This window comes from Girardinichthys multiradiatus, chromosome 9, assembly GCF_021462225.1.
Source record: "Girardinichthys multiradiatus isolate DD_20200921_A chromosome 9, DD_fGirMul_XY1, whole genome shotgun sequence".
NCBI classification, from domain to species: Eukaryota; Metazoa; Chordata; class Actinopteri; order Cyprinodontiformes; family Goodeidae; genus Girardinichthys; species Girardinichthys multiradiatus.
The window spans coordinates 38,902,688-38,922,201 of NC_061802.1; the positions used below are offsets into that span (position 1 = coordinate 38,902,688).

The 19,514-nt window shown below is 41.1% G+C and overlaps 1 protein-coding gene across 3 annotated transcripts in view; it reads left to right on the top strand.

The window, feature by feature from the left end:
- Window positions 1-19,514, top strand: part of nhsa (Nance-Horan syndrome a (congenital cataracts and dental anomalies)) — a 78,262-nt gene that overhangs the window by 55,305 nt on the left and 3,443 nt on the right. Inside the window, exons 1-8 of one of the 3 annotated variants that reach the window (XM_047375279.1) lie at window positions 1,327-1,467; window positions 7,232-7,384; window positions 7,898-8,010; window positions 9,724-9,786; window positions 12,030-12,222; window positions 13,915-14,046; window positions 15,310-18,114; window positions 19,346-19,469. In XM_047375279.1, coding sequence (XP_047231235.1) covers window positions 7,945-8,010; window positions 9,724-9,786; window positions 12,030-12,222; window positions 13,915-14,046; window positions 15,310-18,114; window positions 19,346-19,469 — 3,383 coding nt within the window. In that variant the 5' untranslated portion in view covers window positions 1,327-1,467; window positions 7,232-7,384; window positions 7,898-7,944. Of the gene's footprint in view, window positions 1-1,326; window positions 1,468-7,231; window positions 7,385-7,897; window positions 8,011-9,441; window positions 9,493-9,723; window positions 9,787-12,029; window positions 12,223-13,914; window positions 14,047-15,309; window positions 18,115-19,345; window positions 19,470-19,514 lie in introns of those variants that run through there. The other 2 variants (XM_047375278.1, XM_047375276.1) reach the window with 2 other exon arrangements.

Genomic DNA, 19,514 nt, shown 5'->3' on the forward strand with positions numbered 1-19,514 from the left:
CGCTCTAATATTATCCTCCTTTTTTATAGCACTGTCTGTGTTTTACTATGTAAAATCATAAGTCCCCTTTGCAGGCATAAGAACAATAAAGTGATGCTGTGCACTTGTAGACACCACTGTTAAAGATGTGTAAAAAGCTTTCAAATAAAATAACCTTTTCTTGCAGTAACATGATCTCACACTGAAAAAAAGTACATCCAGCCTTTAATTTAAGCTGATTTATCTAGTAGGGAAAAATTCATATTGAGAAATAAAAATTATGTATTTTTTCTCTTCTAAATGGGAAAGACAGAAGAACATGTCAACCATTCAAGGTGGAGGTGTGTTGATCCTTATAAGTTAGGCAATGGGGGGATCTGTCATGCTGCCAGCCTGGTTATCTTTCAGCAACCCTGGGAACCTGGTTAGAGAGCAAAGCTTCATGAGGTCTTGGATAAACCAGAACATTAGAGATAAAACAGATGGCCTCTACTAGAAATTCAACATTTGAAATAAATGGCCTCTACCAGAAATCGAAAATCTGTCATCTTTCAGAAAGGAAAATGATCCACAGCATATGTTCAAATCAACAGAAATTGTTCATCAGACATAAATTTAACCTTCTTCCAAGGCAATCTTGGTCCCTGGACCTAAATCCTATAGAAAACCTGCAAGATTGTGATAAACAGGAATGGTCAAATATTCCTCTCTATGGATGCTCTGACCTTTTCAAATGGTTTAGGAGAAGACTACTTGCTAAAATATTGGCAAAGGAAGGGAGTATTAAGTAATAACACCAACTACACTGATATGAGCACATTATAAAGGCCGGTTGGATTTTTCTTACATTTTTCAGTACGAGAATATGCTGCTGCGATAGAAGATGTATTTATTTTAAGGCTTTTTACACATCTCCACCAGGAGTGCCAATAGCTGTGGAAGGATGCTATATCTGGATCTGCCATATGTCTGCTAGTTCTCTGCCCTCTTTGTCATATCTTCAGTAGTTGTTTTATTAAACAGTAGATCTGGTTTACCATGTTCACACTCATCACTACAATGATTAACATTTCAACATTTCACCAACTTCCATCCCAAACAAAGCTGGTGCATTTGTTCCAGTCAGGGTTTCCTTTTAGCAGATTATCCCAGCAGGCCTGCAGCGTGAAGGCCGGACTCCTTCCAGAATGTAAACAATCGTGCTGCAGCGGCTCATCAGCAGCAGCAGCCGCAGCAACGATCAGCTGGCCAGATGACGGCTCAGAGGGGATTATCGAGCAGACGGGTATTAATGTGGGTTCACTGGCAAGAGGACTATAGTCTTTGTGCTTTAGTGCGCAGACATCAGAGTGGACTTTCTCCAGCAGCTGAAGCTCACCAGAACAGGCCTAGTCGTGTCATTTAAATGTGCTGAATTCAAATTGAAATTTTAAATTTTGATCAGTGTGTGTTTAGTTTTTTTTTTTTTTTTTTAATCACAAGATTCAGGTAAGTCCTTGCATTGTTTTATATTATTCCACAAGGTTGAGTGGCTTTAGTTGTCATATTCCGTAGAAATCTATGTGACTTAATAGTGTTTTTTCTCCATAATAGTTCCTTTTCTCTCGTGTTAAGAACAATACTGGATTCTAATTGTTTAGAATATCTCATAAATGTGTGTATAGATTGAATCTAAGTGAATGTTCACATAAACAATGCCAGCATCCCTCTTCCTCCGCAGCCTTTTGCATTCTCCTACAGCCTCCATGATCCTCTGCTGTGGGTTAAGCGGTCAGTTGGATTAACACTCCTCCTCTCCTCCAGCACACCACGTTCAGATTAGTGGTCACCCGAGTCAGGGCCCGGCTAGACCATCTGCACGTTTAACTGGGTGTGGAAGGAGACGTGGGGGGAGGTGTGTGAGCAGATGTTTTAGAGGGTCTGGAGAGCAGTGTGGCTCCAGAGCTGAGGGGGACATTTTGGTAAAGACGTTAGGAGCACAAGAACTTGTGGCTCTAGGAGTTTTCACTTCGTAATTTAGGAATACATCATCTTTTACCAACTGTTGATTTGGCTCAACTTTCAGCCTGATTCATGATGTTTCTTTCTAATCTGTGTGTCAGACATCTGTGGCCACGTTCACCCACGCTGCTGGCAAATTGTAGGTGTGTGATAGTGTAAGTGTAGGTGAAGAAGTGGGGGGTAGAGTCGGCTCCTGTCTGGGCCAGTACCAACTAAATTACAGGACAGAGGCAGTCTGGGGATGCAGGATTCCCCCCCACCCCCCCACCCCCCACCATACTCCACCTCCACGGGCCTGCAGGGCTGCTTGGAGGGCTGATAGCAGTCAGGTTATTAGGAGATAATCCTGCTTCCAGATGATCGTGATGAGGAAAAGGAGATAACTGATGCTGATAATAAAGTGATTTAAAGAATGGTGCTAAACAAGGGATCAAATGTGAAAAAGAGAGGAAAAAACAATCAAAAGAAAGTGTATTTTCCTCATCACGTGGCTCATTTTGCTCAGTAAGGTGTCTAGACATGCTGATGATCTCTCAGGTTGACTGTGGAAAAAAGAGAAAGCTTCAATGAGCTGACAGAAGTCCTGTCTGTTTTCTTTGGCCTCATGTGGGACAACAGCTGAGCAACAAATTACCTTTAAAGGCTTCCCCATATGGGTATCTGTCCTCAAAACAACCACTCTGAAGGCCTCTCAAGTATTCTGTAAAAGTAAAAAGATGTCTTTAGCTTTTGATTAAAACTGCTGAAAGATTGAAGGTAAAGAGCTCTTTTTGGCTCTAGGCCAGTTCATCCCTGCTCCTATCTGTACCCCATTTTGGTTCCAACATTTCGCCATTTCATGCTTTGTTATTTTTATCACCCAAACATTTTTAAACTCTTGTTCTCAAACCATTTCAGATGAGTTTCCTACTTGTGTTATTTTAATTATTTAGAATATTTTGGTTCTGATCCCTGAATAATATGATAGATTATGACCCCTGATCAAACCAGAGCAACTCTAAATAACCTGTTTATGGGATTCATATAACAACATAACTACATAGTTACATATAACTACAAGCAGTTTTTAGTAAATGACTTTATATTTCCAGTTGTTAAAGTCAGTATGAAACATGCCTCTTGTGTGTACTCTGCACTATTTTATATCTGAAAAAGTTCTGATACAAAACAACCAAAACAGCAAAGATACTAAATGGCAGAATGACCAGAATCTGCTCTGTTAGTTACATCGAGGTTGCCACTACAGGGCCAACAGTTCATTTCTCAGCAGGGAGGAGAGTGCATGACAAACCCCATCACAGGGCCCAGATCTACCCCCACTACACCACTGACTCCATATCTCTCTACAAGTCTCATCTGAATATCATTACCAGTCATTTTTGTGTCAGGTTTGAATTATCGCTGCCGTTTGTTGGGGTTCGTGTTGCTCCATTCATATGACACATCATATGAAAAGAAAAACAGGAAACCGGGTGTTCCTGAACCTCTTCATTAGCATGAAGATAAGAAGAACCAGATGGTGACCCATAACTCATTATTTAAATGAAAAGTATGATATTTAGCAAACAAAACTTATAGTGTGTACATTGCCAAAGTATTAATGTCTCCTTTTCTCAGTTTCTTCACATTATAACCACAAGCCTAAATGTATTTTATTGGGATTTTAGATGTGAGACGAGTACAACTATATATATATATATATATATATATATTTACTTATTTATTTATTTTTTACAAATGAAAATCTGAAAAGTGTGGCATGTGTTTGTGTTCAGCCACCTTAGCTCTGAAACTGCTTAATAAAATCCATTGCAAACAATTAACCGTAAACTCCACCTGCAAATAATGTATTCTCAGTGTAAATGCAGATGTTCTGTGAAAGCCTCTGAGATTTGTTGGAGAACAACATACAGTACAGACCAAAAGTTTGGACACACCTTCTGGTTCAAAGAGTTTTCTTTATTTTCATGACTATGAATATTGTAGCTTCACACTGAAAGCATCAAAACTATGAATTAATACATGTGGAATTATATACTGAACAAAAAAGTGTGAAACAACTGAAAATATGTCTTATATTCTAGGTTCTTCAAAGTAGCCACCTTTTGCTTTGATTACTGCTCCGCACACTCTTGGCATTCTGTTGATGAGCTTCAAGAGGTCGTCACCTGAAATGGTTTTCCAACAGTCTTGAAGGAGTTCCCAGAAATGCTTAGCACTTGTTAGCCCTTTTGCCTTCACTCTGCGGTCCAGCTCACCCCAAAACATCTCGATTGGGTTCAGGTCCGGTGACTGTGGAGGCCAGGTCATCTGGCGCAGCACCCTATCACTCTCCTTATTGGTCAAATAGCCCTTACACAGCCTGGAGGTGTGTTTGGGGTCATTGTCCTGTTGAAAAATAAATGATGGTCCAACTAAACGCAAACCGGATGGAATAACATGCCGCTGCAAGATGCTGTGGTAGCCATGCTGGTTCAGTATGCCTTCAGTTTTGAATAAATCCCCAACAGTGTCACCAGCAAAGCACCCCCACACCATCACACCTCCTCCTCCATGCTTCACGGTGGGAACCAGGCATGTAGAGTCCATCCGTTCACCTCTTCTGCGCCGCACAAAGACACGGTGGTTGGAACCAAAGATCTCAAACTTGGACTCATCAGACCAAAGCACAGATTTCCACTGGTCTAATGTCCATTCCTTGTGTTCTTTAGCCCAAACAAGTCTCTTCTGCTTGTTGCCTGTCCTCAGCAGTGGTTTCCTAGCAGCTATTTTACCATGAAGGCCTGATTCATACAGTCTCCTCTTAACAGTTGTTCTAGAGATGTGTCTGCTGCTAGAACTCTGTGTGGCATTGACCTGTTCTCTAATCTGAGCTGCTGTTAACCTGCGATTTCTGAGGCTGGTGACTCGGATGAACTTATCGTCCGCAGCAGAGGTGACTCTTGGTCTTCCTTTCCTGGGGCGGTCCTCATGTGAGCCAGTTTCTTTGTAGCGCTTGATGGTTTTTGCGACTGCACTTGGGGACACTTTCATAATTTTCCCAGTTGTTCGGACTGACTGACCTTCATTTCTTAAAGTAATGATGGCCACTCGTTTGTCTTTACTTAGCTGCTTTTTTCTTGCCATAATACAAATTCTAACAGTCTATTCAGTATGACTATCAGCTGTGTACTGTATCCACCTCCTGCACAACACAACTGATGGTCCCAGCCCCATTTATAATTCTTGAAATCCCACTTATTAAACCTGACAGGGCACACCTGTGAAGTGAAAACCATTTCAGGTGACTACCTCTTGAAGCTCATCAACAGAATACCAAGAGTGTGCGGAGCAGTAATCAAAGCAAAAGGTGGCTACTTTGAAGAACCTAGAATATAAGACATATTTTCAGTTGTTTCACACTTTTTTGTTCAGTATATAATTACACATGTGTTAATTCATAGTTTTGATGCCTTCAGTGTGAAGCTACAATATTAATAGTTATGAAAATAAAGAAAACTCTTTGAATGGGAAGGTGTGTCCAAGCTTTTGGTCTGTACTGTATATTAAAATGGTTTACATCAAAGCATGACCTAGTCAAAGTCCAAACTTAAATACAGTTGAAGATCTGTGGGAAAATCAACAATAAAGTGAGGTTTGTGGTTATGACGTGATAAAATGTTCAAGGAGTATGAAAACCTTTGGAAGGCACTGTAATGGGTTCCAAGAGAAACAAATTGTATGCACCTCTATCAAAAGTTATAAAATATACACAACAGAACAGGACAAAAGGGGGAAGTGATGATATTTTGTATCCGTTTATAGAGGGTGCAGCAGATATTTTGTTTAAATGAACTCACTTTGCTATTTTATGTCACTAGAAACTCATATAGACTTCTATAATCTAAGTTTTATAAATAGCTGAAATAATAAAGTGTGAATTAAACGTGGATGTTGTAACTTAGCTGAGATGTATTTACAAGTGACCAAAGTTTAATATGTCAGTAGCTTGTGGTGGAGATCAGGCATTTTCATTGAGCTCCATCAGAGTATTTACTCTGCTGTTGGTGCTGAGCAGGAGATGTAACACAGAGCCTTCTCAGCTCAGCAGGTGTAACACAGAAGGCTTTCAGGTCATCCAGGGGCTGTTTCATGGAAACCATCACGCTGTCTCTCATAATCTCAATACCTCTGCTGGCATGCATTTCACTATGTTACCTGGGGTTGTTGTGCTGTTAGCAAATCACTCAGCATTTGCAGCAGTTGGATCTGCAGCCATAAGCTGAGGTTTAGTAGGTCGCCCTGACCTCTGGTAGCTGCATTTTGCACTTCAGCTACGTCTTTCTTGACTGAAAGAGACTACAGTGCAGCTCCTGGCTGCACTAGAAAGCAAACCTGGAGTGTGTTGAGCCAGAATTGCTGCTCAGCAGACCTGGGGTCACACAGAATGTGTGTCAGGAAAGCCGGCAGGTCAGAGACAAGGCCAGAACCGAAATGAATATCCCCACAGGTGTGTGTGACGAAATTTCACAGCAAAGATCTTGATATGTTTTATTTTTTAAGCACATAGCTCTGTTTCTAAAAGCTGCTTGTTTATTTGGTTTGGCTAGTTTCAGGTGCTTAGCAAGTATTTGATTTCAGTTTAATTTTTCTTGCTTTTTTATATATTTTTATGCGGGAAGCTAATTTATCACATTAACGCATCTCTATTGTGAGTCACCTCTGTGTGCATTTCAAGCAACCGCACCAGGACCAAACAGCTACTGTCAAACCGCTGCCTTTCATTCAGCACTTCCTTGGATCAGCTGTAATGTGAGATCTGTAACTTGAGGAAGTGTGAGGGGAGTAGTGGTCATAGTCCAGGTACTGATCAATGTTTGCAGGAAAAAAGTCACACTATCAGGTTGCATTAAGACCAATTGTTTGGCCACAGGTGATAGATACTTTTGCTTTAGTAAATAGCCCTCGTTTACCCTGGAACTGGAGTGTCCTGCTCAGCCTTCAACAGTCAGAGTTAGTTTGAATGTTATTTAATCTCCTGGAATACCAAAACAATCATCCTTGTGTTCACATGCAGAAGAATGTGGTCTTTCTGATGCAGATGCACTTCTGTCTGAGGCTGTGGAGTATACCTTCCTTTGTTTCCCCTCAGACAGGGAATTTAAAGCAATCCTTAACCGTATTCACGCTCATAGCTGCTTTTTCCATTGCTTTTTATATTTTATGTCAAAACCCATCAGTGTTGATTCAATTGTTCATGTTTCTCCCACAGCAGTGTCCAATCTGGATGTGGAGAGTAAGCTGACGGCACATTTCCGAGCTCCGTGGCGTCTCCAGAGGAATGTTTTGCACCCCTCAACACGGCCAGCATGTGTAGAAGAGCTGCACAGGCAAGCCAACCACAGCCTGTGGTCGCTAAACCAAGGTGAGCCACAACTCCCTCCAATACAGATTTTAATACCCACCAGACTCAGATTTCTATGCGGGTTGTGCACCTTATTTTTAACTGATGTGCAACAATTTCAACCACAGCTAATATTTTTTATGTCAAGTCTCATTTTTACATTTTCAATAAATGTTTTCACATTTTATTTTTAACAGATTCTGTCTTTTGTTGTGTTTTGCTGAACAGTGTATTTTACTCCAAGTTATGCGTTCTTAAGTTTGAGTTACATTTGAAGCTACGCCTCAGAAAAAGTCACTTTTTGACGTCACCTTGCTTTTAAGCATCTGTTATTCTGGTGTTGTTCTGCCCTCTAGTGGATAATTTATCTCAATTCACCCTAAAAAAGATAGAAATTAAAAACAAAAAACAGCATCCAACATCAATACCTAACTTTCACCAACCCAATAATGAAACGTTCATTTATCTTGTACTCTCTCTCATAACCGTGTGTTTTAACACCCTGTCTTTAAAATGTCTTTAAAATGTATTCAGATCACCAGAGGAGGGAGCAGAGAGTGACCATCTCAGCCCTTCCCCCGATGCCCATGTACCCCTCCCCTCTCATCGAGCAGAAGCAAGACAGTCGGGGCAAAGGTTTGACTGTGGTGAGGCAGTTATTATTATTATCTTATCACTTTAGAGTTTAAAAGGTTAGTCTGCAAGAATAGCAATCAATAGATCAATTTGTTGCATTGGAAATCCTGCCTGCAGTCATTTCATGATATATTTAAACACCTAATCTGTGGGATTTTAACTGTAATGTCATAAAGACATCTTCTCCTTCGAAGCCCAACTGATTAAAGAAAATTGTTCTTTCTTTGCAATTCAAATCTTACAGTGCTGTGCAAACTTTTCCTAATTTTGTCACTTTACAACCTCAAGGTTTAGTATGTCACATTTTGTGGGGTAGACATTATTGGGAAGTGGAAAAAAATCCCACTTGGTTTTCAAATACAAGAGAGAAAGCATGTTGAGCAAAGAAAACATTAGATTAGAGAGAGGCCCATGGTTACACTGGAAGAGCTGCAGAGATCCACAGCTCAGGTGAGAGAATCCACTGACAGAACAACCAAAGATCTTGTACTCCACAAATTTGTTCGCACTTTGCAACAAGCCAAGTTGGGGACACAGTAAGCATGGGGAAGAAGGTGCTCTAGTCGAATGAGACCAAAATGTACCTTTTTGGTCTACTTTCGAAACAGTTGCAAAAAACTAACAAGGCAGATCACCCTGAACACAACGTTCCCACCGTGAAACATGGTGGTGGCAGCATCATTATTTGGGGATCCTTTCCCTCAGCAGGGTCAGGAAACCTGCTCAGATTTAAGAGGGAGATGGATGGGCAACCAAGGAAAAAAAAAACAATAGAAGTAGAAAAGATTTGAACTTCAGACTATAATGTAGGGTGAAGGTTCACCTTCCAGAAGGCCAACAACCCTACACATTCATCAAAACTGCAATAAAACCATGTAAATCAAAGAATATTCATGTGTTAGAATGGCCCAGCCAATGCCCATATCCACCTTCAGCTGAGAATCTCTTGCTGGCCACACACACTCTTCATCCAGTCTCACTAAGCTTTGACTATTTTGCAAAGAAGATTCTCTAGATGTGCAAAGCTATCAGAGGCATATCCCCAATAGACTTGCAACTACAATTACAGCCAAATGTGGTCCTAAAAAGTATTGACTCATGAAATTTGAATACAAATTTAAGCCAAACTTTTCAGATCTTACATGAAAAAAATATCACCCCACAATTTTGTACAATTGTTTTGTTGGCTGTAATATGATAAAATGTGAAAATGGTATGAATCCTTTAGATAGGCACTGTGTCTGCACAAAATTAGCTGACAGTAATGAGGCTCTTAAATAAATCACAGTTTAAAAGTATATCTGAGCAAAAACATTCCTCTGGTATATGAAATGTTCTTATCTGGGGGCAGGATTACAGCTTTAAATGTTAATATAGGCTAGTTTTTTTTTTTTATATTGCTCCTTTAAAGTGATGATGCAATTTTTGTTTTTACCTCATAGCAGCCAGAGGCACACTTTAGAGATGCAGCCACTCAGTTAGCACAAGCACAGGTAAAGATGAAAGCAGACTGTTCATAATGTGTATGTGCAGGGAATGGATGATTTTAGATTTTATTTTCATCAGTACATCCCAAATGTCTGTTCCATCCCCACCAAGCTTAGCCCTGTATTTTTTATCATGGGTCGTCACTGTGTTCATGCTCGATATCTTCACGTTCACTTGTGTCATTTTTGTTTTTTGTGTGTTTTTGTTTGTTGTTGTTTCTTCACCCTATAACTCAGTTTGACTCCACCCGCTCCTCCTCCCCCACCGAATGTTGCCGCCTCTCTCCCTGGAGAAGAAAGGTATTAGTCGTCCCTTCCCTCCTGGTTACTAAATCCTTCCTCTAACGCTTTATTCCACCTGTCCTTCCTTTGTTTACCTTCGTCTGATTTACATAATGAATTTCTTTATGGATGCATGCCCTCTCGGTTTTTCTGGCTTTGTTAGTATCCTGCTCCACCCTGTTGAGATAATGAGGTAAAAGTGAAGGAGGGTATCCATTTAAAATTTCGTCAAGCTGGTGTTGGGGTTCCAGTCAGGTTTCAGTTTGAAGTATGTGAGAAATGTATGTGTGAGGGCCACATTCACAGCCACCGTGCTCTGATGAGAGCATTGACTTTTGAGAGCTTGTTTCTGTGATTATCCATTATCCTTCTGCGCTGCTGTTTCCTCACTGCACCAGCTGACAGCCTTTGAGGTGTTTCTTTTACCAAAAATGCTTGGACAGAGACAAAAACAAACCAGTGCCACTCCTTTTGATTTCCTATTTAGAATAGGAAATCAGTGGACACAGGAGGAAGAAGAATAGGCTATTCTCTTTCTGCTTTCGTCCACTTTCCTCTTTCTTTCGCCTCTCTTCACAAGGCTTGTCCTTCCTCTCAGGCCCTCCTCGAAACAAATCAGCTGTAAATGTTCCCCCTTTTATTTTTTTTCTACTCATTGCGAGAAGTTTCCAAGGAAACCGGTTTCTTTTGTCGGTCGGGGTGTTGTCTGGGTCCCATTGGTCTGCTGGGAACTGGGAGCACAAAGGCTGGAGAGCTGGCTTTAAATGGGGGTGGAAATACTTTGAGTTGTAGAAGTGGGAACCAGTTCAGCTTGAGAAGCACCAGTTTCACACGTGTCTCTCTGTTGGAAACTCAAGGTAAGGCATTGCAATCCCCAGCGAGGCACTGCAAGTAGTTAGAAGTCATAGGTGCTTTTAACTTAAATGTGTGAAGAGGTCCAAGGAGTTGTGATGACATTTGAGGGGAGCAGCATGCAGTGACTGATACTGAAGCTCAGATGACGTTTTTTCCTGACGCATATTTCCAAAGGCTCGTTATTATGGATGATTTGTGGAGGTGCTGCAGATTCTCACAGTATGACCCAAGGCTGCATGTTGTCTTTAGAGTATATCTTGTAGTAGCTGTTGTGACATGTGTTGCAGTGCGTGCCAATGTTTTTATTGGTCTGAGGTTTGTGCAAGCTTGAACGCTTTCTTTTTTCTCTTTTGCATGAAAGTTTGTGTTATTTCTTGGAATGCTTCTCATGCTTTCTGCTCTCACTTGCTGTGAAGCATGCTGTTCATTTCCATTACTTAATTCATTACACTGCTGTGTGAAACTCAGCTGATGGAAGGGTAGGTGTTTTTATTTATTTATGGCTCGTTTGAGAGAGTAATTACTTTATGGATACATTTAAAAACAATATAGCCTTCTGCCTGTTACCAGATTAACCCTTAGATTAGTGGTTCTCAAACTTTTCCAGCAATTAATGACCAACATTTTAACAACAGGACAGCAGAACAACAGGACTTGCACAAAGTAAAAACATGTTTAATTACATGTTACATTTTTGTTAGAATTTAATTTTTTCTAGCTTTAAGTTAAAAAGATGAACAGATATATTTATTACATGTTTAGAAAACATAATCTCTATTCCCTACATAACCTCCTCAAGTGAGGCTTATGTTTTAACGTACAAATTCTGCTTTTATAAGGTTATTTTGCTAATAGTACCTAGTCCGGTCTATGAACATATTAATTGGCAAACCTTACTCGTTTTTGAAGAGAAAAATTGTTAAATTTAGTTAGTTGCCATTTCCAGAACCAAATATGAGTTCTGATGTAAATGGATCACATCATAAGGAGCCCCCAGCACTTATACTTGTTTTAGTTTGTAGTGGGAGTTCTCTGCACTGTTTCCATTGTGCTTTTTCTTTTGAGACATTTCTGATGAAGCTTGATGTGCTTGAACAGTTCATCCTTTTAGCTCTTTTTATTTTGCTCTATTTAAGTTCAAAGTATTTACTTTGCAAATAATTCATACCAACATTTCTGCCGAGTACCACTAAAGGCACCTCAAGAACCACTGGTGGTACTTGTACCACAGTTTGAGAACCATGAATTTAGTAAACAGAAGGATAATCCCTGACTTTATCCACTATAGTCTACACATTACCCTCTCTAAAGCAGAGTTGTTGTTTTTTTTTCTTTAACCCTGTCGCCCCACTTTCCATTTAATCCCACCATAACAGTCTAACCATGCAAATATCCATCTGTTACAGGCTGCGCCTACTGACCCCGACACTGACGGGGTGGCTTTAGGTCACCGGTCCAAGTCTCCCATCCCTAACACCCCTTCCACCCTGGACAAGCAGACTAACTGGTCTAGAGCTCTGCCGCTGCCCACCCCGGAGGAGAGGATGAAAACCAATTCCCAAGTCATCGCCTCATGCATCATTCCTATTAATGTGACCGGTAAATTGAAATCACCAGATGTTTCAGTTTTTATCTGTTTATTTAGGTCAAGACAGAGCATTAAAACCTATCTTTGTGTCTTTTAAAGAATATCTAGGCCATCATTTTTTATGTTTAATGCTTAAATATACTAAAAACACTTTAATGCTAGATAAATTGCATTTCATAGGAAAACGCGTTTAAAGAGTGCTGCAAGCTGAATTGGTTGGCTGATCAGCTAAAGCAGCTGCAGTGAAGTAAGAGCATTTTTTAACATTAAATAATAAGTTTATAGAGCAAAAATTGTTTTAAAAACTTATTAGAAAATACAGTAAAGGCTTACTGAATGACAGAAGCTAAAGTGTTAACTAAGCAGAAGGACAATAGAAGGGCTAACGCCAACGTTAGCATGCTAACAGGCTCATGTTTGGTTGAAACAATCCAAAGGCTATGCAGAAAATGTTAAACACCTTCTTTTTGAAGAGGGATATAAATCTAAATCTTGTTTTTTCTTATTTTTTTTTTTTGTTTTTGTTAAAACCCAAAAATGCTAAGAAGCTGTTGCCAGGTTAATTCACACACCTTAAAATCCCCATAAAAATATTTTTTCTAACAGTACAACACACATTTTTAATAAGATACTTTATAGCAATGTAATAAAAAAACAGTCTCTAATGAGTTTTAAAATTCACCAAACGATAATTATTCAAATGTTTCCGAATGCCTAGCTAAAATAGCCATTACTCAGGCTTTGCTAAAGCTAAAAGGGGTCTTAGCTTTAACACCCTCTTAGACATTAAAGTGGTCCTAATCCTCTACTCTCACTCTCAGTAGTAAGGCAAATAAGCAGATTTCTAAAATTTAAAACTATTGTTTATAGAGCACGTTTTGGATTGAGAGGAACCCAACCTATAAAAGGGGTAATAATGTGTCTTAATGTGACTCCTTTTTTCTCAGTACTGTAACACTTTTGGGTTCAAATTTAAGGAAATTGTGAAAATCTTCATTCCTTATAGGTTTATCATTGGTAATTGCTTTTACAGACTGTAAATGTCAGTCATGCCTTGTGCTCATTAAACTCTGTTTCTCTTCTTTGACACTTTACAATTGCAAAGAGGCTAGGTGCTGTGACATGAATGGCAATTAGTTTTGTTTAACTGGTTAAAAAGATCTGCTTGATGTTATTTACTCTCACTCTCACTGACTAAAAGGAGGAGCTGTGTGCCAACATGGGCTGAGTCGGAGACAGTTAAGGATAAAAAATGCACATTGTAAGCAGAGTCTTGCAATCATTATGGTGCTGAAAGCCCCATCTTGTTGTCACATGATGGTCATAATGTGATGAAGGAAGATTAGGTGGTAAACTTAAGCAGACGTATTCAGCACAGGGTGTAGCAGCAATGTGCTTTGCTGTTTTGTCATTTTAAATGTTTGTGTTTACCATTTTGTTTTATATCTGTCATAAAATGTTACAGCTTAGTTTTTACCCCAAGCAGCCAAAACTGAATCTGAGTCCAAGCAGATACTGGGGCTTTATGTTCTTTCAGATCTCAGACCGTCTCTGCTATTTTTGTACAGCACCTTTTTTAGTTCAGTCATTCGATATATTTATTTTAATATTTTTCTTTTTATGTGACAGCATGAGAGTTAAAAAAGGATTCTCTGCATTTGCAAGCAAACAAAGACTCCTCACATGTCCTATCTCCGCTGCAGGGGTTGGCTTTGACAGAGATGCTAGTGTCCGCTGTTCACTCGTTCACTCACAGTCTTTGCTTCAGAGGAGGCGGAAGCTGAGGAGACGGAGGACAGTCGCCGGTATTCCCAGACAGGTGCAGCAGGATTTTGGTATGTATCTCTTTTAATTCTACCAGTCAAGATGATACATGTCATGTTGTGTTTTTTACAGCATCTTGCATTTTTCATACACCCTTTCATACACTTTTTCATAATAATTATTATTTCATGTTACAACCACAACCTCAAGGTATTTTATTTGGATTTCTCTGTAATAGCCCAACTCAAAGTTGTGTATAACTGTAAGGTGGAAAGTAAAGTTGTGGTTTTCAGAATTTTAAAATATCTTTACAGAAATGTACAAAAATCTAAACCTGAGGAATGCAATTTGTATTCACCCTTTCTGAGTCAATACTGCTTTGATTCATCCAATATTTGTCAGGTTGACAGAATCCCCGTACCTGAGCAGCTATGAAGCTACAGTTTCTCTTTATTAGATTTCAATAAAAAATTTTATATTGTACCAATACACAACTAACATTATCTCAGGGCACTTTACAAATACATACATTCCAAGTTGGTCCTAGTTGTAATACAATATTGTCAAATTCAGTATATAACAGCAATTGTGAAAAAGATAGCTGTATATCTAAGTCACTGCCTTTACAGCAAACCCTCCTCCTGAGCAGGAGTGTTGCTCCTCCAGAGTTACCACAAGTGTCTTGGCTGCTTCTCTGATTAGTGCTCTTCTTGCCAGCCCTGTCAGTGTGGATGAAAAACTGGTAGAGTTGCTATAATGTTTCCATTTTTACCTTGTATACAGAACAATACTCCATGAGATGTTCAGAGTTTGGGATATTGTTTCATAAACTATTGCTACTTTAAACTTCACAACTTGAAGTTTAAAGTAAACCTCAGCAACTTGCTGTGTTCCTTTTGATCCTTGGGTTTTACTAACTGGAATCATATCAGAGCAAAAGGGCCTGAATGCATGACACACTTTTCAGATTTGAAAACAAATTGTAAAAATTTCACTTCACACTTTTAAACTACTTTGTCTTGGTTTATCAAAAAAATATTATTATAATTATTATTATAAAATCCTAGTAAAATATCTAAAAGTTTGTGGCTTTAACAAGACAAAATGTACTTTTGAAAGTCTCTATGTTTTACTAACAGATTTATGTCCCTAACAATAAAAGCTTTTGGTGTCACCTGTCCTAAAGACACCGTCTGGCATTCTGGAACAACAGGCAGATTCTTTTAAAGGGCATACTTAAGTCAATAGCAGTGGAAATATGTTAGAAAATTAGATCTAAATTTAAGAACATGTAGCTGACTCTTTCACATATTTTGTCCTCCTTTCTTCTCCAGACTTTGATGAGCGGACAGTCATTGTTCACACCACTGCTGATATATCTCCCACTGAGGAGCTGACCATCCATCTGACCACCAGAGACTCAGGTTGCCAGACCGAAGACTTTCTTATCTCAGGAGCGCCGTCTCGGAGAAGGATCAGGGTCCAGAGAAGTCAGGGAGTGTCACTCCTACTCTCCCACTCAGCAGGCAACATCTCCTACCTGCCTGACAGTCCTGACACCATGTTTTCTGGCTCAGTGGGAGCCCGGCTACGGTCACGGAGTCTGCCCAGAGACAGCAGCAGAATGATGATGATAATGATGGACAATGAGCATAATGACAGTGATGAAGAGGATGAGCTGGCCCCCTTTAACTCTGAGGCTTTCCTACCTGGACACAATGAGATGATAATGAAAGAGGAAGAAGAGAGCACCGATGACCAGGCCATGTCCGGGCGGCAGCTGGGGGGCCAGAAGTACACGCAGCTGTCGGAGAGTCCAGAATGCAGCTGGATGGAGCACACCAGGGCTCAGCTACCCAGGAAAGCCGACATGGGCAGTTGTGAAATCTCATCCAGTTCGGACACCTTCAGCAGCCCTGTTCACTCTGTCTCAGCTGCAGGGGTGCTGGGAAGTCAGATGGACCATAAGGACGACCACCAGTCCTCCAGCGGGAACTGGAGTGGGAGCAGCTCCACCTGCCCCTCTCAGACCTCAGAAACAATCCCCCCTGCAGCCTCCCCTCCCCTGACCGGCTCCTCGCACTGTGACTCTGAGTTGTCCCTTAATGCTGCCACTCATGCTGTGGAAGACCAGACCATCTTCATGCTAGACAACTACCAAGGCCTCAGAACCCAGCGAGCAGGCTCCTTCTCCTCAGCAGTTATGGATATACTAGAGGAGGTGGGAGTGAGTACACCCGTGGAGGGGGAGTGGGATTACCCTCATGCAGAGCCGTCTCACTCTCAGGATTTAAGCCCTGAAGCAGGCAGGGAGGCTGGTAGCAGCCTAGGCTGCCCCAGCTTCACCAGCATGGCCACCTGCGAGAGCAGCTTCTCCGACAAACCTCCATCAGAGAAAGCAGACACTGTCTCTTACTACTCTGTGGACACCGAAGGTTACTACACCTCCATGCACTTTGACTGCGGTCTGAAAGGTAGCAAAAGCTTCACCTACAACTATGCACACACAGGTTCTGACTGCGGTTTGTCTGATTTAAGTGGCCATCTGACAGTGGGGAGACGCTGCCTCTCCTTAAGAAAAGCAAAGGTGAAGCCGTCCCCGCCAAAGAGGAGTTCCTCCTTGAGGAAAATATGCAGTGAGGGAAACATCCCCGACAAGAGAGAACCAAAGATTAAATACAGACAGCCGCTGTCTCTGTCGCATGAGGAGAGGAAAATGCAGCTGGCTCTATCCGAATCAGAGGGTCACATAGAAAACCCTTCACCAGTGCAACAGCCCCTCGAGGTCTGGGGGATTGAAGGCACATCAGATCTTACTGATTTAGGTGTTTTAAGCTCCAAAGATGCACATTCCTTCAAGGACAATGGCATTGTGCAGTCAGACTATGCAGATCTTTGGCTTCTAAATGATTTAAAGTCCAGTGATCCCTATCGATCGTTATCAAACTCTAGCACAGCCACAGGTACAACTGTAATCGAGTGCATCAAGTCACAGGAAAGCTCAGAGTCCCAGACATCCCAGTCTGACTCCGGAGCCACCACCCCTTCACTTCCATCTGCAGAAGGCGAGTTCAAGTTGAATTCCCCAGATAAGCTGGCGGGACTGGCAAGCCCATCTAGTGGTTATTCCAGCCAGTCTGAAACCCCCACCTCCTCGTTCCCCTACACTTTCTTTCCTGGACCACTGTCACCAGCCAGTGGGAAGAGAAAGCCCAAAGTCCCAGAGAGGAAGTCCTCTCTTTCCTCTCTGTCTCTGCAAGCACGATCCGGCAGGGACATAGCAACCTCGAAGAAAGACCTGGAGCTGCCGATGATTCCTCCTTCTCATTTTGACTTAAATGCCCTTCACAGTCCAAGCAACAAGGACTTAGCTTACACGAACCAGTTAATAAACCATCACCCAATCAAACAAAAAGATGTGCTGAATGCCAAACCTGTTAGTTCACCAAACGTAGAGTCCTTCAATGCCCACTCTATGTCCATAACACCCTCAGTGCTACAAAAAGTGCAGCTTCGATCCATCAGCAAGCAGCTTGAAGACCTGCACGAGAACAAAGCAACTTCGAGACTCCAGTGTCCGTCTGGGATCTCAACCAGCAGTACATCCTTAGATCTCAAGACTCCCTCACTGCGCAGCGCTCATAATGATCATGTTTCATCAAACAGCTCAATGCAAGTATCAAATGAAGGGGAGATGTGTAACACAAGCAGAGAGATATTTTCAGCGAGCACGGCAGCTGTTGGACTGCAGTCAGAAGCATGTTTAGACCAGAAAGGTTCTAAAATCACCCAGACACTGACTGTTCATGAAGCACAGCAGCGCTCAGAGTCACCGGTAACATCCGTCTGCTCTGGAGAATCCAGCCCACATATGGAAGGTTCAGCCCAGCAGCACACCAAACTACCTGAAGCAGAAATATGTTCCTGCTCTCCAGTTTTACACAGCTCACCCAAGAGGTCCAACTGTCTTGATAAAGTGCCTGCTACTGACAGTCCTCTGGAGACGTCGCAGGAGAGCTCCATCAGCAATGAAGGCAGAAACGAAGGGGGAAATGATTTATCAGGTGTTTCAGCCAAAAGTGCCTCACAGAATGGGAAAGAGGAATCCACAGAGGAGGCTGAGGATTGTTTTAGTAAAGGTAGGTTCTATAGGTCTTTTTTATTACAAATTATTTCCTTATCCCCATTCCTATATACTGTTTATTTTAAATATAATTTATTTATACCATAGTAATACATATACAACCTTATACAACAAATATGAATAAAGAAAATGTATGTTGCTGAGATAAAAACTGGTATTTTCTGACTATGTATGGCAAGATTTAATTAATAATAGAGCATCTGAGTTAAGGTATTTATGACACAATGATAGTCAGTGCAAATAAAGGTCTCTTTAGAGCTCCAGCTATGGTAAGTACTGTTATAGATGCTCCGCAGAACTACGTGTCTGACCGCTTTACAGGAAGCTCCATGACAACAGTGAATTAGCACAAACAACCTCATTGGAACAGGAAGAAGCCTTTGAGCTGAATCAGGCTCAGCAGAGGAAAGCTTAGGGCAGTTTGGTGGACAGAGACGAAGCTTCCAGCCACCTAACTTGCATATTAACAAAATGTCAGTTAAAGCAATAATTAAGATGGATGCAGACAGAATTCAGTGGTGTTATTCTAGTTCGTGGGTTTTATAAAGTGATCAGGGCTGGTCCAAAGTTGTATGGGGCCTTATCCAGAATTTGATTTGTGGCCCCTCTTTCTGTTAAGAACAATGACACCACAAACCTTCAAAACTATGGAGGAGCTGCAGAGATCCACGGCTCAGGTGGGAGAATCTGTCAACAGGCCTCATATTTCATATTTCTAACACCTACTTTGCAACCCTGACTTGTCTCCCCAAGCGTTTTCTAAGCAAATCACACCTTGGGACCAGATCTACTCACATTGCATTATTAGAGATACGTTTGGATCGTCAAGCAAAAACAACCCACATAGTAAGCTGAATCGAGGGTAGGTCTGGTGATGTGTCCTAATTGCCCCATAGTTCTGACTACAACTTATAAGTGTGTTACTTACAACCATGTTCAGAACTGAAGAAGCCTTTTGGATGAGAGGCGAAACGTCTTGAAGAAATGAAAGTCCAGCTGCCTTCTATTAAGCACTAGGATCAGCCTGAACATAACATCTCCCAATAAAACACGGTGGTGGCAGCATCATCCTGTGGGGATGCTTTGTTGAGCAGAGATGGAATAGCTAGTGACAGTTTATAGAAGATGGATGGAGCTAAACCAAAGGTGTTTAATCTTAATGCATTTTATGGATGTATAATGATCGAATAATCAGTGTATTAAAAGCCTTGAATGTTTTTTAACAGACTGCACAGCAAGTGACAACTCTACGTCTTCACAGCATGATGAGTCAAAAAAAGAGGATGACGGTGTGTTTCTGTCACCCACCAAGTCCCGCACCACTGAGGATCTCTTTGCTATGATTCACAGGTGAGCATTTGGATTCTTTGTGTTCAGTCCTGGTTTACATAATGT